At 41.1% G+C, this 17,309-nt stretch overlaps 1 protein-coding gene across 4 annotated transcripts in view; it reads left to right on the forward strand.

The window, feature by feature from the left end:
• Positions 1 to 17,309, forward strand: part of ATL2 (atlastin GTPase 2) — a 43,969-nt gene extending 26,660 nt beyond the window's left edge. The window contains exons 5-16 of one of the 4 annotated variants that reach the window (XR_005931631.1): positions 586 to 690; positions 1,872 to 1,922; positions 4,071 to 4,127; positions 5,037 to 5,129; positions 5,395 to 5,533; positions 6,389 to 6,516; positions 8,717 to 8,773; positions 10,022 to 10,093; positions 12,763 to 13,194; positions 14,690 to 14,704; positions 14,806 to 15,039; positions 15,326 to 15,555. Coding sequence is in view for 3 of the 4 variants with exons in the window: in XM_030037964.2 (XP_029893824.1) it covers positions 586 to 690; positions 1,872 to 1,922; positions 4,071 to 4,127; positions 5,037 to 5,129; positions 5,395 to 5,533; positions 6,389 to 6,516; positions 8,717 to 8,773; positions 10,022 to 10,093; positions 12,763 to 13,194; positions 14,690 to 14,704; positions 15,326 to 15,445 (1,269 nt within the window). In the remaining variant the exon portion in view is untranslated. Of the gene's footprint in view, positions 1 to 585; positions 691 to 1,871; positions 1,923 to 4,070; positions 4,128 to 5,036; positions 5,130 to 5,394; positions 5,534 to 6,388; positions 6,517 to 8,716; positions 8,774 to 10,021; positions 10,094 to 12,762; positions 13,195 to 14,689; positions 14,705 to 14,805; positions 15,040 to 15,325 lie in introns of all 4 variants that reach the window. The other 3 variants (XM_041121061.1, XM_030037964.2, XM_030037981.2) reach the window with 3 other exon arrangements.

Below are 17,309 nucleotides of genomic sequence, written 5' to 3' on the forward strand. Positions count from 1 at the left end.
TCTGTTTGTGCTCTGGGGACAAATCACTCACTTGTTCTTGCTTATCAGCCATTTCTAACTGAAAGAGAAGGGAATTGTAGTAGAACTCAAAGATGGGAATTGGGACAGATTAACTTATATCATTAAGATCATTTCATTCCTTGTCATTCCAGCAGACGGTCAGTATCAATTATCTTGTTTTCTTCTGAAAATGATTATTTTAAGATAGATATGTTTTTAGAAGTAACCATCTCACTCAGCTCTAATGAACTATGCTGGATTGTCAGCTAAGACTGAAGTTCTTCCAGTGAATAAGAGCTGTCTGTTACTCTGCACTGTACCCTCACTGGGCTGAGGGAGGCTATTTCTGTGGGAGAGGGTAACTAGTGTAGCAAGGCCAAGGACTTAAGGCTGATGACATGGCCCTCTAGTTGTTGCTTACTCAGCTGTAGGTGTGTATAGGCATGTGCACAGGCAGCTGACTCACTAATAAGTAGGTATAGGGGCAGAGACTTGCTCTACTTGAAATGGAGTTTATCTCAATGGCCAGGAGTTTGAAAGTGTTAATAATTTGGTTAACTATTACTGCTCTTTAAAACTCTCTAGGTTGCTGTACTACTCATGGATACCCAAGGTGCCTTTGATAGCCAATCCACTATCAAAGACTGTGCAACGGTTTTTGCTCTGAGCACCATGACGAGTTCTGTCCAGGTGAGAATACCTGTGCTGGCAAATAATAGCAGCTATAGGAACCCTCTATCCTGAACATGCAAAGAATATCTGTGTAGCCACACTTTGAAAGTACACCTGTATATCTTCCTCCAACTATTATTTAAGCTTTCATACTTTAAAAAAAAAAAAAAAAAAAGAAAAAGTACTCATACTTACCATTTTATTTTCAGTGTAGTATACTATGTAAGTTTCTCTGTGGAATCAAGGTTATCCAAGGCCAAGCTGAGTTAAAATTGCTGACTGAACTGGGGAATCCCAAAAAAAGATGTCAAAGTAGCAATGGCTTCTGTACAGATGTGTCACAGAATCTTTTCTTAAGACTTCAGATAGTTTAGTGTGGAATTACACTGTGATCAGCTAAACTTACAATTGCTGCTACTGTTAAACTTCTGATGATTCTCTCGTGCTACACCCAAAACTACTTTTAAGCTTGTGCCTTAAACGTACCAGAAGTGAGCAGGTTTTTGAGGGATGACAAGTGACCTTCTTCAGACATGCTACAACATGAAAGTAACAGGATTATGTAGAACACTACTTCTGCCCTGTGGGGTTGTTTTTGGTGGGGTTTTTTTTGTTTGTTTGTTTGGCTTTGTTTGTTTGTTTTGTTCCTGTAGTTAGGATAAGTTGTGGGTTATTGATGCATCTTTGAGTTTACTGCTGTTCAGTATTTGTGCTATTGAAACAGTCACGAGCTTCCTGGATAAAATCAGATATCTCTGGGAAGATTAGAAAGCAAAAAAACCCTGGTGAACTAAGTACCCAGTCATTTCTGTGTTGGATATGCAGCTGCTGGATCACTGAATCCTAGAGCACTTGGACTTGAGGATGGCAAACAGACGTGCCCTTCTTAATACTCCTGTCTCACACTGATGTGGTTATTTGAAGCATTCGGCAGTCTTCTCTGGTTCCTTTATGACTTGCTTCCTTGGAAAGAAGCTGTTCTAAGAAGGATTAGGGTAGTCAGCAGTGGTTTGTCCCTAGCACTTTGTATAAGGAAGTGACTTTCGAGATGCATTCTATGACACCTTTCTAGTTGCTGACTTTTGGATAGTTAGACTTCTCCTGAGGGGTTAAAAATGCTCAGGATAATTAAAAGAGACTACATGAATGTAAGATAATGGTTTGATGTTACACTGTAATTCTTTTACTGTCTTTTGCAGGTATACAACTTGTCGCAGAATATTCAGGAAGATGACCTTCAACATTTGCAGGTAAGAATATGCTGAATTTATATTAAGCTGCCTCTGGAGTGATAGTCTTCACATTGTTCTTGAAGTTACTACTAATGTAACTGTGATTTGGGAGCTGCCTGCTACTTCCTATAAAACACTGAAGCTGACCTGATGCTAAAATTAGTACTGCCTATAACAACAGTATTTGCATCAACTCCATGATACTGTGATGCTTCTACTGTGCCAGTGCAGAGGTAAAGTAGTACAGGCTTCTAATCTGGCTAAACCTTATCTTTCTAAAATCTGTTCTCTGTATGGTAAGTTGTGAAATTCCCGAAAGGATGAGAAAGGAAAATGATTTATGGAAGTACTTAATGAGAAAATTTCAATGTTTCTCCTTTTTCGCTAAAATAGGAAGATGGATGGTTTTTCATAACCAGTTTCTAAAGAAATGTGGGAGATTGGGTCAGGGCAGAAAGAGTTATCTTCTACCCAGAAGCGTTCTCTAGTTTTTCAACTGAGAAACTTTTACAGAGTTTTATTTCTGCTTAGAAACAAAAGCAGGAAAGAGTTGCACTGTCTTTACTGGGGGGGTTTTCATCCTCTAATGGAACATTGTGGTCAAAGGCCACTGAATTCTGGCTTCATGTGAATAGTGCAAGAACCTTATCTCCTTAAGTTAAAACCTGTATCTTTAAAGACTAGCTTGTGTATCAACAAATGCCTGCCTGTGCTCAGGCCATGACCTTGTCACAGCTTAAAACTGTTTTATGTGTCTTCTGATTGAAAGGAATTCTGTCTTGGTCAGTGCTGCAAGAGACTGGCTGCCAATACTGGAAGTAGAAGAGCACTAACTAAACATAGCCTTGTGATGCTGTTCTCAGTTAACAGAGTTGTATCACTGGGCCAACACCCCCCAAAAAAACCCAACCAGGCACTGCAAACAAGCCTTACCTAATTATTTGCAAGCCAGGCCTTCCTCATGACTTTGGTGCTTTGACAGCCTCAGTGCAATCTGAATAGAGCGATCCCTTTCTTTTATACTGGAGGGTGAGATTTGAGGGTGGGAAAGGAAAAGAAGGGTGATAAATATAAGCAGTGGGTAGGGGGACACCCATGCATTTAAAGCTGGGGCAAGGAATTGTGAGCTGAGGGAAGGAAGTTCTGAATTTCTGTTATAACAGGAATTTCTGTTGTTCTGAAATACTCTTAGTCTCTGGCTGCCTTTTCGATGTAGCAGGAAAGTGAATGGGGTAGGCAGTTAGGATCAAAGGAGCCAGTCTCATATGGGTGGTTGGTCACTTCAGAGCTGCTTTTCCTCAGAGTGACAAGGGCCTGGAATTTAATTTGTGTTAAATTAATCTTGTAAGTTCTCAGATGCTCTTGTGATCAACACAGGGGGAACTGTCCTTTTAGCCAATTTATCTGAGATGTTCCAGGAGTTAGTTTTAATGCAGAAGAACAGTTGCCTGGTACTAGAGGATACTGGTGTGCTTCCTTCCTCTCAACCTTCAAGATCTGTAAGGGGGCTAGCATGGATCAACACCTGACAGTATTGACCTCTGCTGAAACAGCTAGCACAGTCCGTAATTCATGTTCTCATGGACTGTCTGGCCCACTCAGTCCAGTGATGAATGGTGCTGCTGGTATTAAAGATGGTGAAAGCAATGAGAGGAAGGCAGGTGACACTTGCCTTTATACTGGCAGGAAAGAACAATTATCAGTTGAGGTCACGGGCTGAAGTAGGTATCTGGGAAGCTGCTGAACTTGGCTTGTATTTAAGTGTCTGATACATTGGCTCTAGCCAAGTTCCTTGAGACTTCTAGGAATAAATCTTTTGTGGGAAGTAAGGGGCAAATGTTAGACAGGCTTACCTCCTTAGCCTAGGAAACAAGTGTTGGAAACTGGCTTGCTGAGAGACACAGCCAGCTTTCCTCTGAGAATAGCCCACAGGCCACCCACTTAGAGCTGCGGTGTGTTGACAGTTATGGAATGGCACTGTGAAATCATGCCTTCTTCCTGAATTTTACTGATGATTGGTGTACTTGCTCTTTAGGTGTATTGGCCATTCTCAACGCATAATAAGATTTAAGATAGAATACTTTATTTTCTAGTGACATAATAGAATATTTTACAGTAGAAAAATGTGTTTTATGTGTGACACCCTTATGCTCTTCTTTCTATCAGTTGTTTACAGAATATGGAAGACTAGCTATGGAAGAAATTTACCAAAAGCCGTTTCAGGTAACTATATATGTTAAATGGATTTTAAGTAATTGAATGTGTAGAAAGTAAGCTCAGAATAATTTATGAAGAGAAATTAGCGGGCTGAAGCTAGCCTGTTCTTTACAAGGCTGATTTTCCTTCCCTGTCACCACATTTCTTGGCAAAAACACAATGGGAAAATGCTGAAGAGGATCATGTTTTGGGCAAGTACAGCTTTGTGTCTGAGTTGTAAAACATAAAAGGAGTGAAAGTGTCAAGTGATTTGCAGATGTTAAGGAGAAAAGTTTCGTCCTGCCTTCTTACTCATTACTTTTTGAGATATGGTTGGTCTTTGCTGGTGGTACATGGTTCTGAGTAAAGGTCATGTGGCCTCTAAGAAATAGCATTGAGGAGGGCCGTGTTGCATTTCATTTACTTGAAGCTTTATTGGCTTCAGCATTAAAAACCTCAAAACTGCTAGCATCTCCAGACTGTTTGCTAGGCCAGAGAAGGGTTTGAGGCTTCTTCTATTTAGTGGAGGCAAAGACGGAGATCTTTTCCATCCTGAAGTATCCCCTTTAACCCATAAGGGTACTAGTCGACTGCTGTTAGTGGTGAGTTTTAAGACTCTTGTGTCTCTAGAATATTCAGCTTACAAGTGTGAGTCCTCAATGTTCTTGTCATTTGCCCAGGAACAGGGAAACTATCTTTTTGAGACACTTGGGTACTTCCTTTCAGATGAGTGAGTTGCCTTTGTGGGTTTGGTATGTGGGTTGGTTGGTTTGTTTTTAAACAAGCAAACGCTTCAAATGCACCACAAAACTACAAGGCTACTTCATTTAGAGCAGCCAAGCTTAGAGATTTTTTTACTTAAAATAATCACGTGTGACAGTTTTTTACTTTAGGAATGATGCAAGCCATTTGCTGCTGTTGTTCTTCCTGTTACAGACACTCATGTTCTTAATTAGAGATTGGAGTTATCCTTATGAACATGCATATGGCTTGGAAGGAGGAAAAAAGTTCCTAGAGAAAAGATTGCAGGTAAGTTATCTCCAGTAGTCCTAGTGTGGTCTTATAACTTAAATGACAACTTACCACCAAGATAATGATGCATGATGAGCTAACTCTTTGTGCTAATAAAATACGTTTGTGATGCTCCCACTCGTGTGGAGTTCTGATGTTTAGAACTTGACATTTTTAGGTGCAAGAATGTGCTCTTACTGCTTTTAAGCTGATATTTAATCTTAATTGCAGTACTGCAAAACTGTTAGCAGTTCTTACTGCCTTTTTTTTTTTTCTTCTTCAGGTAAAGCAAAACCAACATGAAGAGCTACAGAATGTAAGGAAGCATATTCACTCCTGTTTCAGTAATCTTGGCTGTTTCCTGTTGCCCCACCCTGGTCTTAAAGTTGCAACAAATCCAAATTTTGATGGGAGGTTGAATGGTAGGAAGCTTTCCATTGTGTATTTCTTGATTCAGATTGCTGAGTTTATTTTCTTTTATAATGGGAGTTAAACACTGAAATGGTTGGCTCTTGAAATGCTTGATTGGAAAAATGTAGGGCTAAAAGGTGAAACTACAGAATCTAGAAATGTGCATTTTGTGTTCTTTTCAGTAGTTTAAAGGTAGAGGGGTTAAGCAGGCAGAGGGAATGGATATCTTTGTGTCTAGCTGTTGATTGTAATCTGATAACTTGAGACATACTTAAAGGTCATTAAATAAGGATTCTAAAGAGAAATAAGGATTCCAGAGAGGAGAATTCAAAAAATTAAAGACTTTACTTTCTTAAAATTGAAAGGCTTTTCTCTAAGAACTTGCTAAACCAAAGGTCAGAACTAGAATGACTTTAAAATAAAAGCTATGGGCTTCTGCTGCTGCAGAATGAGAGGCAGTCGGGATTCCTCCAATTGCTGCTTGTCCCCCAACAAAGGGAATGTATCAGAATGGCAAAGGCTAAAAAAGTGGGTTTGCAATAGTGGGGTGCCAGCCACTTCTGTGCTGAGGGCGCAGACTTGTGGGATTATTGTGTAAGATGTTGGTGTATTTGGGGAAACACACTTTAAATATTACAAGGACTATGGAACCTTGTTCTCTCTGTCTGAAGTTAAGATTAAAGAGTAGATAGAATTTACTAAAGCTATACTATGTATTTAAGCCTTTAAATATCTTAAAAATGCAGCCAAAAGTTGTGACGCTATGGATTTTGAAGGGTCAGGGGTTATCAGTGTTCCTTTGGAAAATGTAAGATTGAAAAGAAATCTAACCACTTTTTTTCCTGAAATTGATTGAATTTTACTAGATATAGATGAGGATTTTAAGAAAGAACTGCGGAATTTGGTACCATTACTGCTTGCCCCTGAAAACTTGGTAGAAAAAGAGATTAGTGGATCCAAGGTGACCTGTAGAGATCTTGTAGAATACTTCAAGGTAAGCAAACTCATACTAATTATTTCTGTTAATGGCTTAAAAGAAAGTATTCTAATTTTAGGACATGTCGTTCCCAGAGAAGATAAGATATCTAGGCTGCCGCTCACTGATCAGCTCACTTTTATTTTCATTTCATTACTCTGACTTTCCAGAACTGGCACACAACTTCCTAACAGTATAGCTCTTGGCAAGCTACTATTGGCAGAGTTGTGCTGTGTGGTTTTTTTTTTTCTTTTTTCTTTTTCTTTTTTCTTTGTAAATGTGCTGAAATACTTCAAGCTGTATTAGAGATTTTTTTTCCTACTTTGAAATCCTAGTTTGTCTGGATGTGTTGCCTTTGTTTTTTAAAAAAGGGTCTCATGTAGATTGTACTGATAGAAGACCAGCTCTTAAACTGCTAGGTATGCAGTGAAAATTTCAGATACTCCCCTCTGGATTTTTAACGTGCAAGGAAGATGCTTTCTAAACACTTGCATGTGCAGCACCACTGTATGTTCTGAAATATTTGTGTATGATACTTGCAGCTGTTAGACTCTTGAGCTGTGTTAGTATCATGGTGACACCAGCAGAAATGTGATAACATAATCCCTACAACACCAGGAATTGATCTGGTGTGGGTAATTTTTTTTTTTTTTTTTTTTTTTTTTAATTGGAATGACTTACTTGGCTTGGTAGGAGAAAGTGGCACTCATTCCTAAAGACATTAATTTTGCATTACTACTTTTGAGTATGCATGTTGAAGGTAGAACAGAGTTGGGCTGATGTTAAGAAAGAAGCTGTGCAAGGGAGGAATCTGAGACCAGAACTCTTTAACACTTGTAAAATGAAGTAACATTTCGTAAAGGAAAGATGTGATATGAGATGCATAAAATCAGCACTCTGGAGCTCCTGTGTTCAGTCTCTGTATTTACATGGTTGCATGCTGCTTTTTGTTCCACTGTCTTCTCTAATAAGACCTGATCCTCTACAGTGTAGGGAGTGTGCATTCAACAGCAGTTTAGAAAGGACTGCACCCTAAAAACTGAATGTAAAACCTCCTTGATTGAAAAGGTGCCTGATTCACATCCCACATCCAGTCTGGGAGCAGTCATGCAGGGTGCTGCGGAAACACTGTGGTTATGTAACTAAAGAGGACTGCTCCCTTGGGACTGTGCATCTAAAGCTGAGATCGTGAAGTCCGAGTTGGAAACTGGAGGGCTTTTACTTGGAGGAAATAGCTACAGAAGCAAGGAGGGTGCCAAGGGAACAGAGTCCTGTATAACTCTATACATTTTTGTAGGTTGTCCTACAACCTAGAGCATTAGCTATATAGGGACCCTGGTAACCTTGTTCTCTCCTCCTTTATAGAGAAAAATCCTCAGGGCAGAAGCTTGTAGACAAGCTGGGAGGGAGAGCAGTAATAGCATGAAGAAGAATCACTGCCCTGCCTCCAAGGGGCTGAGAGTGGCCTTGTTGGTCTAACTTGCACAGCTTGTCCAAAGCACTGAAATGGCTACTGCTGCCTGCTATGCCCCCTCCGTTAATCTGTCCAAAAGAGCTGTGCCACGGGCCATCATGTGGGCCAGAGAAGATGACATGAAGGACATGTTCTCTTCCAGCCTTCTGAAACCCTGGTGAAAGAAAGGACACCTGAGGATTGGTGAGATGTGGCCTGCTTGGCTTCCAGAAATGTTTTAGCAGCTCAGCTCTGTCTACATTAGTGCTTTGATCTGCCTTTTTTTTTTTTTTATCCTCCCACACTTCAAGGGAGCAAGGCATATGGGGAAATGTAAGTACTGGTTCTCCCAGGACTGAGGTGTGTTTGGACATACCTCTTGCCAGAAAGGCTGTGAGAGAGAGTCATCTTTGCTCTTTTGTTTTGGGTGAAGATTCCCTGCCTAGCCAAGACATCCTTATGTATTTAAGGGAGCAGAAACCTGCTGTCAAGCCTGTCGCTTCTGGAGATAGTGGCCATGTGTCCTCAACGTGCTCTGCTACCCTGCTAGGCCCCAGCCTCAAATGTGCAGGAAAGTAAAAGGATTAAAGCACTAGGGATAACTGAGAATGCCAGACTCGTATGAAGAAATTTGCTTAATTGAATAGCATTATTACAAAGAAATAATCTATGAGCTCTGTCTTTATATCATCCCTCTTTTCTCCTTCTCCTCAATTGTAAATGTTTAGGAAAAAGAAACCTTTTTTCTTTCTTTCTCCCATTTAGGCTTATATTAAAATCTATCAAGGAGAGGAGCTACCTCATCCAAAGTCTATGCTGCAGGTATTTTATTTTTCTTTCAAATAATCTGATAGATGATGCATACTTGTAAGTTCTTTGCAGTCGAAGATCATGACTGCTGCGGGTCTGAAGCTCCCACACAGAGATGTAGTTCTTGAAGAAGCTGTGTACTTTGAAAGCTGTCTGAACTGTGTAGTCTGGGTACATATTTGTGTCTCCCCCTAGTTCCATCTACTGAATGGAGCAGGGGTATATCTGGTTGGTTGGGTTTTTTTAGCTGCTTCAATTTCTAAGCATGTGTTTTCTTTAACTTGCTATTTTGTCAGTACCTTTCAGACTGTATTCAGAGGGCTTTTAACATCAGATGCAGCAGATAAAATGGAGAAGGCTTATAGTAATGCAGCTATCGCCACTGTCTTGCAGTGTTAGGCTACTCTGTGGGTTTGTTAGATTGGATAACTGCATTGAGGTTTCTTTTCTGGGTTGATCCAAAGAGGATGTAATCAGCTTTAAAGCGATCTGAACACAAACTAATTGTATAAAGCCGTGTGTTGAACCCTTGAATTGTTTGGGATGAAGAGCTTTCACCGAAGTGTGGGCTTTGGGGTCAGTTTTAACCATTTTGTGTTTGTAAGACTTGGGGTTTTTTAAGCTTCCTGTGTCGCTTCAATAAGACATGACTGTTCTAGGTGTTTTCTCATCCTTCAAGGAACCAAATCTTTAGACTTCTGGGGGAGTTCAGAAAACTCATCACAATGAAACAAAGGCTGCTATCATTTCCTCTACTTAGCATGCCATAAATGTGGCTGGGAGATACACAAGATAACATCTTGCAGCATTAGCTAGAATAACTGTCCCTGACATAACACAGGTTGAAAGTAGTCTTAAATTCTTACAAATGCTGACACCAAAACTGCACATACATAATGCAGAAATAATACCAGCTTGCTTCTTTCCTCACAAGTAGTGATGTATCAGGATTAATATTTAATAGTTTGGTCATCCGTATTTGCTTATTAACAACAGAGCATTCAGAAGAGATTGCTCATGATGAAAATCCTATATGAGCATGTGAGAGTTTGTCTACAGCTGTACTAGAGAGCTGAAGAAAATGTTCTCCTAGTCCGTGATCTGTTTTAAAGTATATCGCTAACCTTCACTTGTTTTTGTGGGGCGTTTTCCTGGCCATCTGAAGCTTTGGAGGTTGTGGGGGTATGTTGGGCAGTGTAACTACATGTATGTAAGTAGCTGGTAATGCTGTGATGATACATGGTGCTCAATGTTTTCTAGGCAACAGCTGAGGCGAACAATCTGGCTGCTGTGGCAGGAGCAAAAGACTTGTACAGTAAAGGCATGGAGCAGGTATGATGACACAACTTTCTCTAACTGCCTACATGCAAATACAGGCCTTCAGTTTTAATGTTGTACTCAGTGTTGGTTGTGAGGATTTTAATGAAGAGAAGTAGCTTAGGGCCAGTACTCATGTGTTTTCTGCACTCTGCTCTGAGGTTAGATGTCTGATGCAGCAAAGCCAGGATTCTTTGAGACAGAAATTGCTGAGGAGGTATGGGAATGGTCATGTTTGTAAGATACCACCTGTTAGTTCCCCCTGCTGCTCTTGACAGACAACTTAAAATCCTGTGACATGAAATGGGCAAACAGGTGAGGAGACATTTGTGGGCCAGGGTCTTGCAAGGGTAGAGTTCTAGTATTATAGTCTCATGCTTCTGAATTGTGGTCACTCATTAGCTGTAAAATGCAAGGATTAAAATTATTCTAAAGTTTTTTTTTAAAAAAACCCCACTTGAAATACAAGAATTATCTTGTCTGAAAAAGCTGTATATGTAACTTCCTACTTGTTCTTCTCTTGAAGATAGTGACTTATACCACTCCAAGCTGAATGCCTGGATGGACTTGCATAACACTATGTTTAAGCATGAAGGGTTTATCATAGGAAATTCTGAAAACAATTATGTGTGTCGTAAAGCTTTAACAGGACTGTGCTTATTGTGAAACTCTACAACTGGAAAAGACCAGTAGGTGCGATAACATGCTACAAACGTAGCTCCACATTAACTAGGCTAATTCTGGTCTTAATTGCTGAAGTAGCTTTCAATTTTGAAATTAGAGTGAGACCTAATGCTAGTGCTAGACTAGCCAGTTCCAGTTGTTAGCAGGCTGTTTTGAGAATGCTCTTCTGGTATAGAGGGGTTCCTTCATTTGTTTCCACTTTGGAAAATCTCTTGAAATAGTAAATGGGTTGTTTATAATAAATGCCAAGTCTGCCTTCCTACCTTGAATCTTCAATGGCTGTTGAGATACTGTAGTTGTAAGGTGTCTTACTTGGGGCAAGGAATAAACAAGAACAGATGTTCTTAAACAGAATTTGTTTCCATAGTAATGTTCCCTTGTACTGTATATTTTTATATCGTTGTAGAGATACACACAAATGTTTTGAATTATTTTTTATCCAGATGTCTCAGATGATGTTCTTAATGTGACAGCTCTGAAATTTCTATTTTTAGGAACAGAAGTGGGAATTCTTTGGATTTAAGACTGGATTATGTAAAGATAGCTCTTACTGTAGCTTCTGAGTTCTTCTCACGAACCAAAGCCCTCCTTTGCTGAGTGTGCATAACCAAAATAATGTCCCCCTAATGACCTTAAATGTAAGGAACAACAGGTGCAGTCACACAGACTATAAGAAAACAGTGGCAGTTATTTGTGTCGTAGTCTTGATGCATCAGCAGCTCCTGGTGTTTAACACTCTCTGGGCAATGTGAAAAGACCATCTTGGAGGATGAGACTAGTAGCCATTTTCCACGGAGTTTTGCCAGATGTGAAGGACTTCGAGATGGTTGAAGCAGAAAGGTGCTTGTTAACTTGAGCAAGGGGCAGAGCGGGGGTGCCAGGATCTTGACGGTGAGGTTTGCCTTGAAGAAGCTAGCCAGTGAAGCCATGCATCTTGTGAGGCAGAAAGGGGATGCTGTACTCTGAGAAAGTGATCTTCTATGTGTCCTGCTGAAGGGATAGCAGCAGGAGAAAGTTAAAGTTGTTGCTGCACTCAAGACACGAGATGGCAAGCACTGTGGTAAGACTACCTTGAGGCAGGAGAGGGAAGGCTGTTGTTTGACATCACATGGAAAGAATCTGCAGTTTTTAGACATAGTCTGACTGTGAGGGTCTGGAGGAGTTGGAGCTGATCTGCAATATGTATGTCTCTGATGGCCTAGGTTATCTCTAATCATAGTCCTCAAGAGGTCAGAAATCAGTCTTACAGAGTAGAGGCCCTTGGAGTCTTAACCATTTTCATACCCGTGCTGATTCAGGAAGAGGAAGATGGTGGTGTCCACATCATGGGTATCCGTTTGAGCCCATGGTCTCGTTCCTTCAGCAGAAACGTACTCTCACAAGTTGATCAGAATCAAGCCTAGAGGACAGTCTAGGGAAGAACAGGCTACAGATGTCAGCAGCTAGTTCTTGGTAATTCATATCACCTGGTAAGTTCCATGGAGCCTGCTAGTGGCAGCAACAAACAGGAATAAACTTGCTGAGTGGGCAAAATCTACCCAGTTTCTCCAAATTCTGCACTAACCCTCTCACTGAGATGGGTGACCAGGAGTAAAAAGCTGAGGGGAGGGCTTGTGGCCTTCAGAGTTGTCCTTAACCTTCCTCAAGCGAAGCTTTCTCTGCTTCCTGGTGTTCCTTTATTTCACCTTTTCATAACAGGAATGTGCATGTGGCTGATGTCTTGTCCTTCTGGGCTTGCCCAAAGGAATCATTGAAAGTATGAGTTCAGTCATGTGCTATAGCTCTGTACATGATCAGACAGATAAGGCTTTTGCTGTGCCATGATGCAAAGTACCTTTAGCTGCTTCACTTCAGACAGGACTCTAGAGCTTACAGAGCCAAGAAAGCTGCAGGAGGTAGTTTGATGCTGGCTTGAGAGGGAGGACAGTGAGGAGCAGGTTTTCTTTCTGTACAGCGGAAGATACTCGGTGTGATGATCTCATCTCTGATTGCTCTAACAGGTTTGTGGGGGAGATAAGCCTTACATTGCCCCGTCGGACCTTGAGCGGAAGCACCAGGATTTCAGAGAGTCAGCTGTCAGGCAGTTCCGCTCAGTGAAGAAGATGGGAGGGGAGGAGTTCTGTCGGCGCTACCAGGAACAGCTTGAAGTGGAAATCGACGAGATCTATGCAAACTTTGTGAAGCACAACGATGGCAAAAACATCTTTTATGCTGCTCGTACCCCTGCCACTCTATTTGCAGTCATGTTTGCCATGTATATAACCTCAGGACTGACTGGGTTCCTTGGTATGAACTCCATAGCTACCCTGTGTAATCTCGTGCTAGGGATGGCTCTTATATCGTTTTGTACTTGGGCATACGTTAAGTACTCTGGGGAATTCAGAGAAGTTGGAACAGCCATTGATCAGATTGCTGAAGCTATATGGGAACAGGTTGGTATCTGGTTTTTAATGCAAGAATCTTTCTTTCTTGAGCAGACATATCAAATGGTTTCTGTTCAGTGCTGCAAGTGAAAAGCTGGTTCTAGACCTAATGGAGAATGCTTGTGCTGCCAAAGGGAAAAATCGGCTCAGAAGTGTGACTGCTCTCTTCAGTAAGAGATGCCACACACAAAGAATGTTAAACAAGCTTAGGATATTAGCAAAAAAGTGTTACTTAAAGCAGCTTGGAGAGTAAAGAGTGGAGGGACTCTTTAAAAATCCTGTTACTTTTTCAGAGCAAGGAATTCTGCTTTTAAAGGTATGTTTAAAGTGATAAACTTGCCCTATGAATGTGGTGGATAAAATATCTCAGGTGGTGCAAGAAATGGGGAAGGTGAAACACGGCTGCCCTCTCTCACCTCACCTGATGGTGTGACACTGGAGGGCTAATTAGACCTCAGAGAGAACTGGCTGATGACTTGCAGCAACCAGACTGACTTGCAGCAACTGCTACAAGAGGATGTGCAGCAAGTTTCTTCCTTCAGGAAGACTTGTGTTGTCTGTGACAACTTCAGTTGGTGCAACTGCTGTTGCAAGAAACGCTCGACAGACAAATTCCTGAAAGAAAAGACAACGTGAGTGTAGGTGTACCAAAGCTGGAGGAGAAAACCTTCTGTACAGAGATTTTGCTGCCTGAATCCAGTTGACACAGCTGTGCCAGTAAAACCAATGTAGAGAATTCCTGACCAACTCCTACAAGTAGTGTTTGGAGCATTGTGAGTAGCTATGTCCAGTGTCAACAGAAGGGAAACACTTTGGTGCTGTTGTTACTAGAAATAAAGGGCTCACTGAACTTACCTGGGATGACATTAAAATGGGTTCTACAAGGTACAAGCAAATAACTGGAGCCTTCTATGCAGAGGCTCTCTTCTACATCTGAAAAATGACTCTGTTCAAGGCTCATCGTAGGCAGTAGGTACACTAGACCTGTCTGAGCAACCAGGTAAGGTTATGAGTTCCACTGGAGTGGAAAAAGTGGATTTCTAATAGTAGGAGGGAATTGAGCATCAAGGTACTAAATTTTGAGTTACACCCCTAACTAGTGATTAAAATTGAGGCTCTCGCTGTACCACCATAGCTTCTTGCTTTGGAGCTTGGGGCTGAGGAGCACTGCAAGAAAAGTGGAAGGTGTCAGTTCTATGCGTGGTTCTCACTGAGTGCAGCTGCTGCTTGCTGTAGGATACTTAGAGCACATAAGGCTTGATGTGACTGCTGACTTATCCTGGAAGGGGGAGAACTTGGCTTATGCTAGGAGGAGCTTCCCTTTTGTTGGGCTAGATGAAGGGGGTCTCCAAAACTGCTTGCTGGTGGTGGCATTACAGTTGCACATCACCAATAATATGCAGAGCACGTCCAGGTCCTGTCTGAGTCACTCTGATTATATACCGTGTTCTTGTGACGATTGATTTTTCTGAATCTCTGCCTTTCTTTTCCCTCCTTGCTTCAGAGGAATCCCAGGAAGGTGAGAAGTTACTGGCAATTAGTTTCTTTTTCTGAACTTGATTGACTTTTTCTGCTGCCTTCTAAGAGCCGCTTTTCCTAACAGCTCAATTCGTGTTTTAGGTGTTTTCCAAACTCTTTGAAGTCCTTAGACGCCGAACGATTCGCCGTGCTCTTACATCAGTGCCGCGACAGCGACTCTCATCCAACAATAACAAGAAGAAAAACTAGCCAGTATTTTTAACTTTCTTTCTGTATCTGAAGTGTTCACACTTACACATATAGGACAATAAGCTGGACCGTCTGGGCCGGTCTGCATAAATGCTGTAACCATACCAGACTGATGCTGCATATAGGGTATGGAATTGCACATCCATCTTCTAGGAACTGTAAAGTGGTTTGAATTCAGTGAAATACTGCTGTATAGGAGGGATCTCACTTGTGTCCATAGCATGTGACTGATTTAACCTCATTACTGTAGCAGCAAAACTCATTTCTCTTTCAGTTCATGCCAGTTTGTGTCAGACTTCAGCATTCTAAGTTTTTTCATTATTTCAAGTCTCATCTCTTTGTATGCTTTTATATTTTATTTTCCTTGGTTACCTCATTTTTTTTTTTCTTTTGCACATTTCTCATTCCACAGGTGTTGAAGCCCATGAGTGATAATTTGATGGAGGATCATATGAGGCAGTCTGTAAAAAACTCTATCAAAGCAGGCCTGACCGAGCAGGTGTCTCACCATGCCAGACTAAAGACAGACTGACAGTTCATCTCCTCTTCAACTCTGCCCTCTCATCCTAGACATGCTTGCTGTACCATGAGAACTCAATAATAAAAAAAAAAAAAATAAAAATAAACCAAAGTTTACAATCAACTGTAGAAGTAGTTTAGTGTGACTGGCTTCACAGATTGCTGCCATCACCTGGGAAGAGTAAGTTTGTCAGTGCTCTGCTTCTAAGACAAACTGGTGCCATGGAGACGGCTGGGGGTGGGAGGGCGGGTGTCTGTTATACGTATAGTCCTGGTGAACTGTGTATGTGTGTGTTTGGGGGTGGGGGGGTCGGGATCTTCCCCCCAGTGTTTGAGTTGATGCAGTCTCTGGCTTACAGTGGGAATCTGTCCTCTGCAGGAGGTAATTTCAGGGAAGTACAACAATCAGACCCACATAAGGTGTGCTCTCACCAAATGTACCCAGCTCCACACCATCCCCATGCCACCTGTAAGGAGTGTTTCTGTGTCTGGAGTGTATCAAGTCGGTGAAGCCATTAGAGCCACTACATTATAATATGTATCTTGCTTTATTGCCTTTTATACCAGTGTTACACAAATGCATGTATTGGTTCCGCACGCCGCCGACGGCAGAACTGACTTGTAGGGGAGGCAGTGGGTCGGAGCATATGGTGTCTTGCCTTGAACTTGCAGACCTGGTCCCGAGGGAGGTGCATATCAGAACTGAGCTGTCTTTTTCTGCAGTTTAGCCTTCATGTATATAATATTGCCATTAATTCTACTGGGGGAGAAATTCCATCCAAAAATGTTGCCTACAGCTACCAAGCAATGAGTTAGGATTGTCTGTACAGTGTGTTTAGTTTTTATTTTTTAAGAAATCACAGATAGGGCATGTATATGAAATATAAATATATAAATACAATTTTGTATCAAAGTTTTGTAGTTTATGGCAAAACCTGGTTCTGTGGTAGCTAAGTGCAGTCCCTGTAAAGGAATGTTTGTGGCTCATGTAAATGTGTGAATGCATCAATAATTTGAAGTTTTTTGATATATTTGTGATATTTACCTGCCTTGAGCACTGCAATCTCTCACCCCCTTGGGAAAATCAGTGGGAATGTTTGTTGTGAAACTCGTCTTCTGTTGCATTTTAAAGTTATTTCCTGTAATTTATTTTCAGTACATGATTAAAATCAGTTGTGTATATATGAAATGAAATTCGTGCTTATTTTTAGAAGATGTTCGAGTATGTATTCTACTACATAAACTATGTCAAATACTTATCCTGACAATTATATGAACAAATTGTCTATTGTACTTCATAGCTTTCTATTGAAGCTGATGTTCCTCTCATGCTTGTCTCTGAAAGATGACATCTGTCTAGCTCATATCCCCTCCCTGTATAGGAAAACTCTCTGGTATTCTAAAGCACGCTTCTTGACTTGTGGAGTTGCTTGTCAGCTTCTGCCCTCCAACAACTGTATCATTCTGAAATCTTGGTACCAGCTCTGTTTTCACTCTTGACTAAATCAGTATCAACTAAGGCATTTTCAGATGTGTGGAGTGTAAAGGCAGCTAAATAATTAACTGCTGTAGTTTCAGCTGGAAATGACTGTGTGCAATAGCTGGGTTTTTTGCATTCCTAAATGGTAACAATTTCCATCAACATTTGAGCTTCATCAGTCTCCCCTCTCTTCGAGTGAGGGAAATCACCTGTCTAGGACTAAAGCAATTGCACTGTGACTTTTGTACCATAAAGAACTGCCGGGGAGTGGTGGTTACCTGCCCTCTGGAGAGGAGGGCTCAGCTCCAGGTGAATGATGCTGAAGATGAGGTAGGAATGTTGCATTTTATGATATCTTCTCTCAAACTGTACAGATTAAATACTGTTATTTAAACAA

This window comes from Aquila chrysaetos, chromosome 2, assembly GCF_900496995.4.
Source record: "Aquila chrysaetos chrysaetos chromosome 2, bAquChr1.4, whole genome shotgun sequence".
Lineage (NCBI taxonomy): Eukaryota > Metazoa > Chordata > Aves > Accipitriformes > Accipitridae > Aquila > Aquila chrysaetos.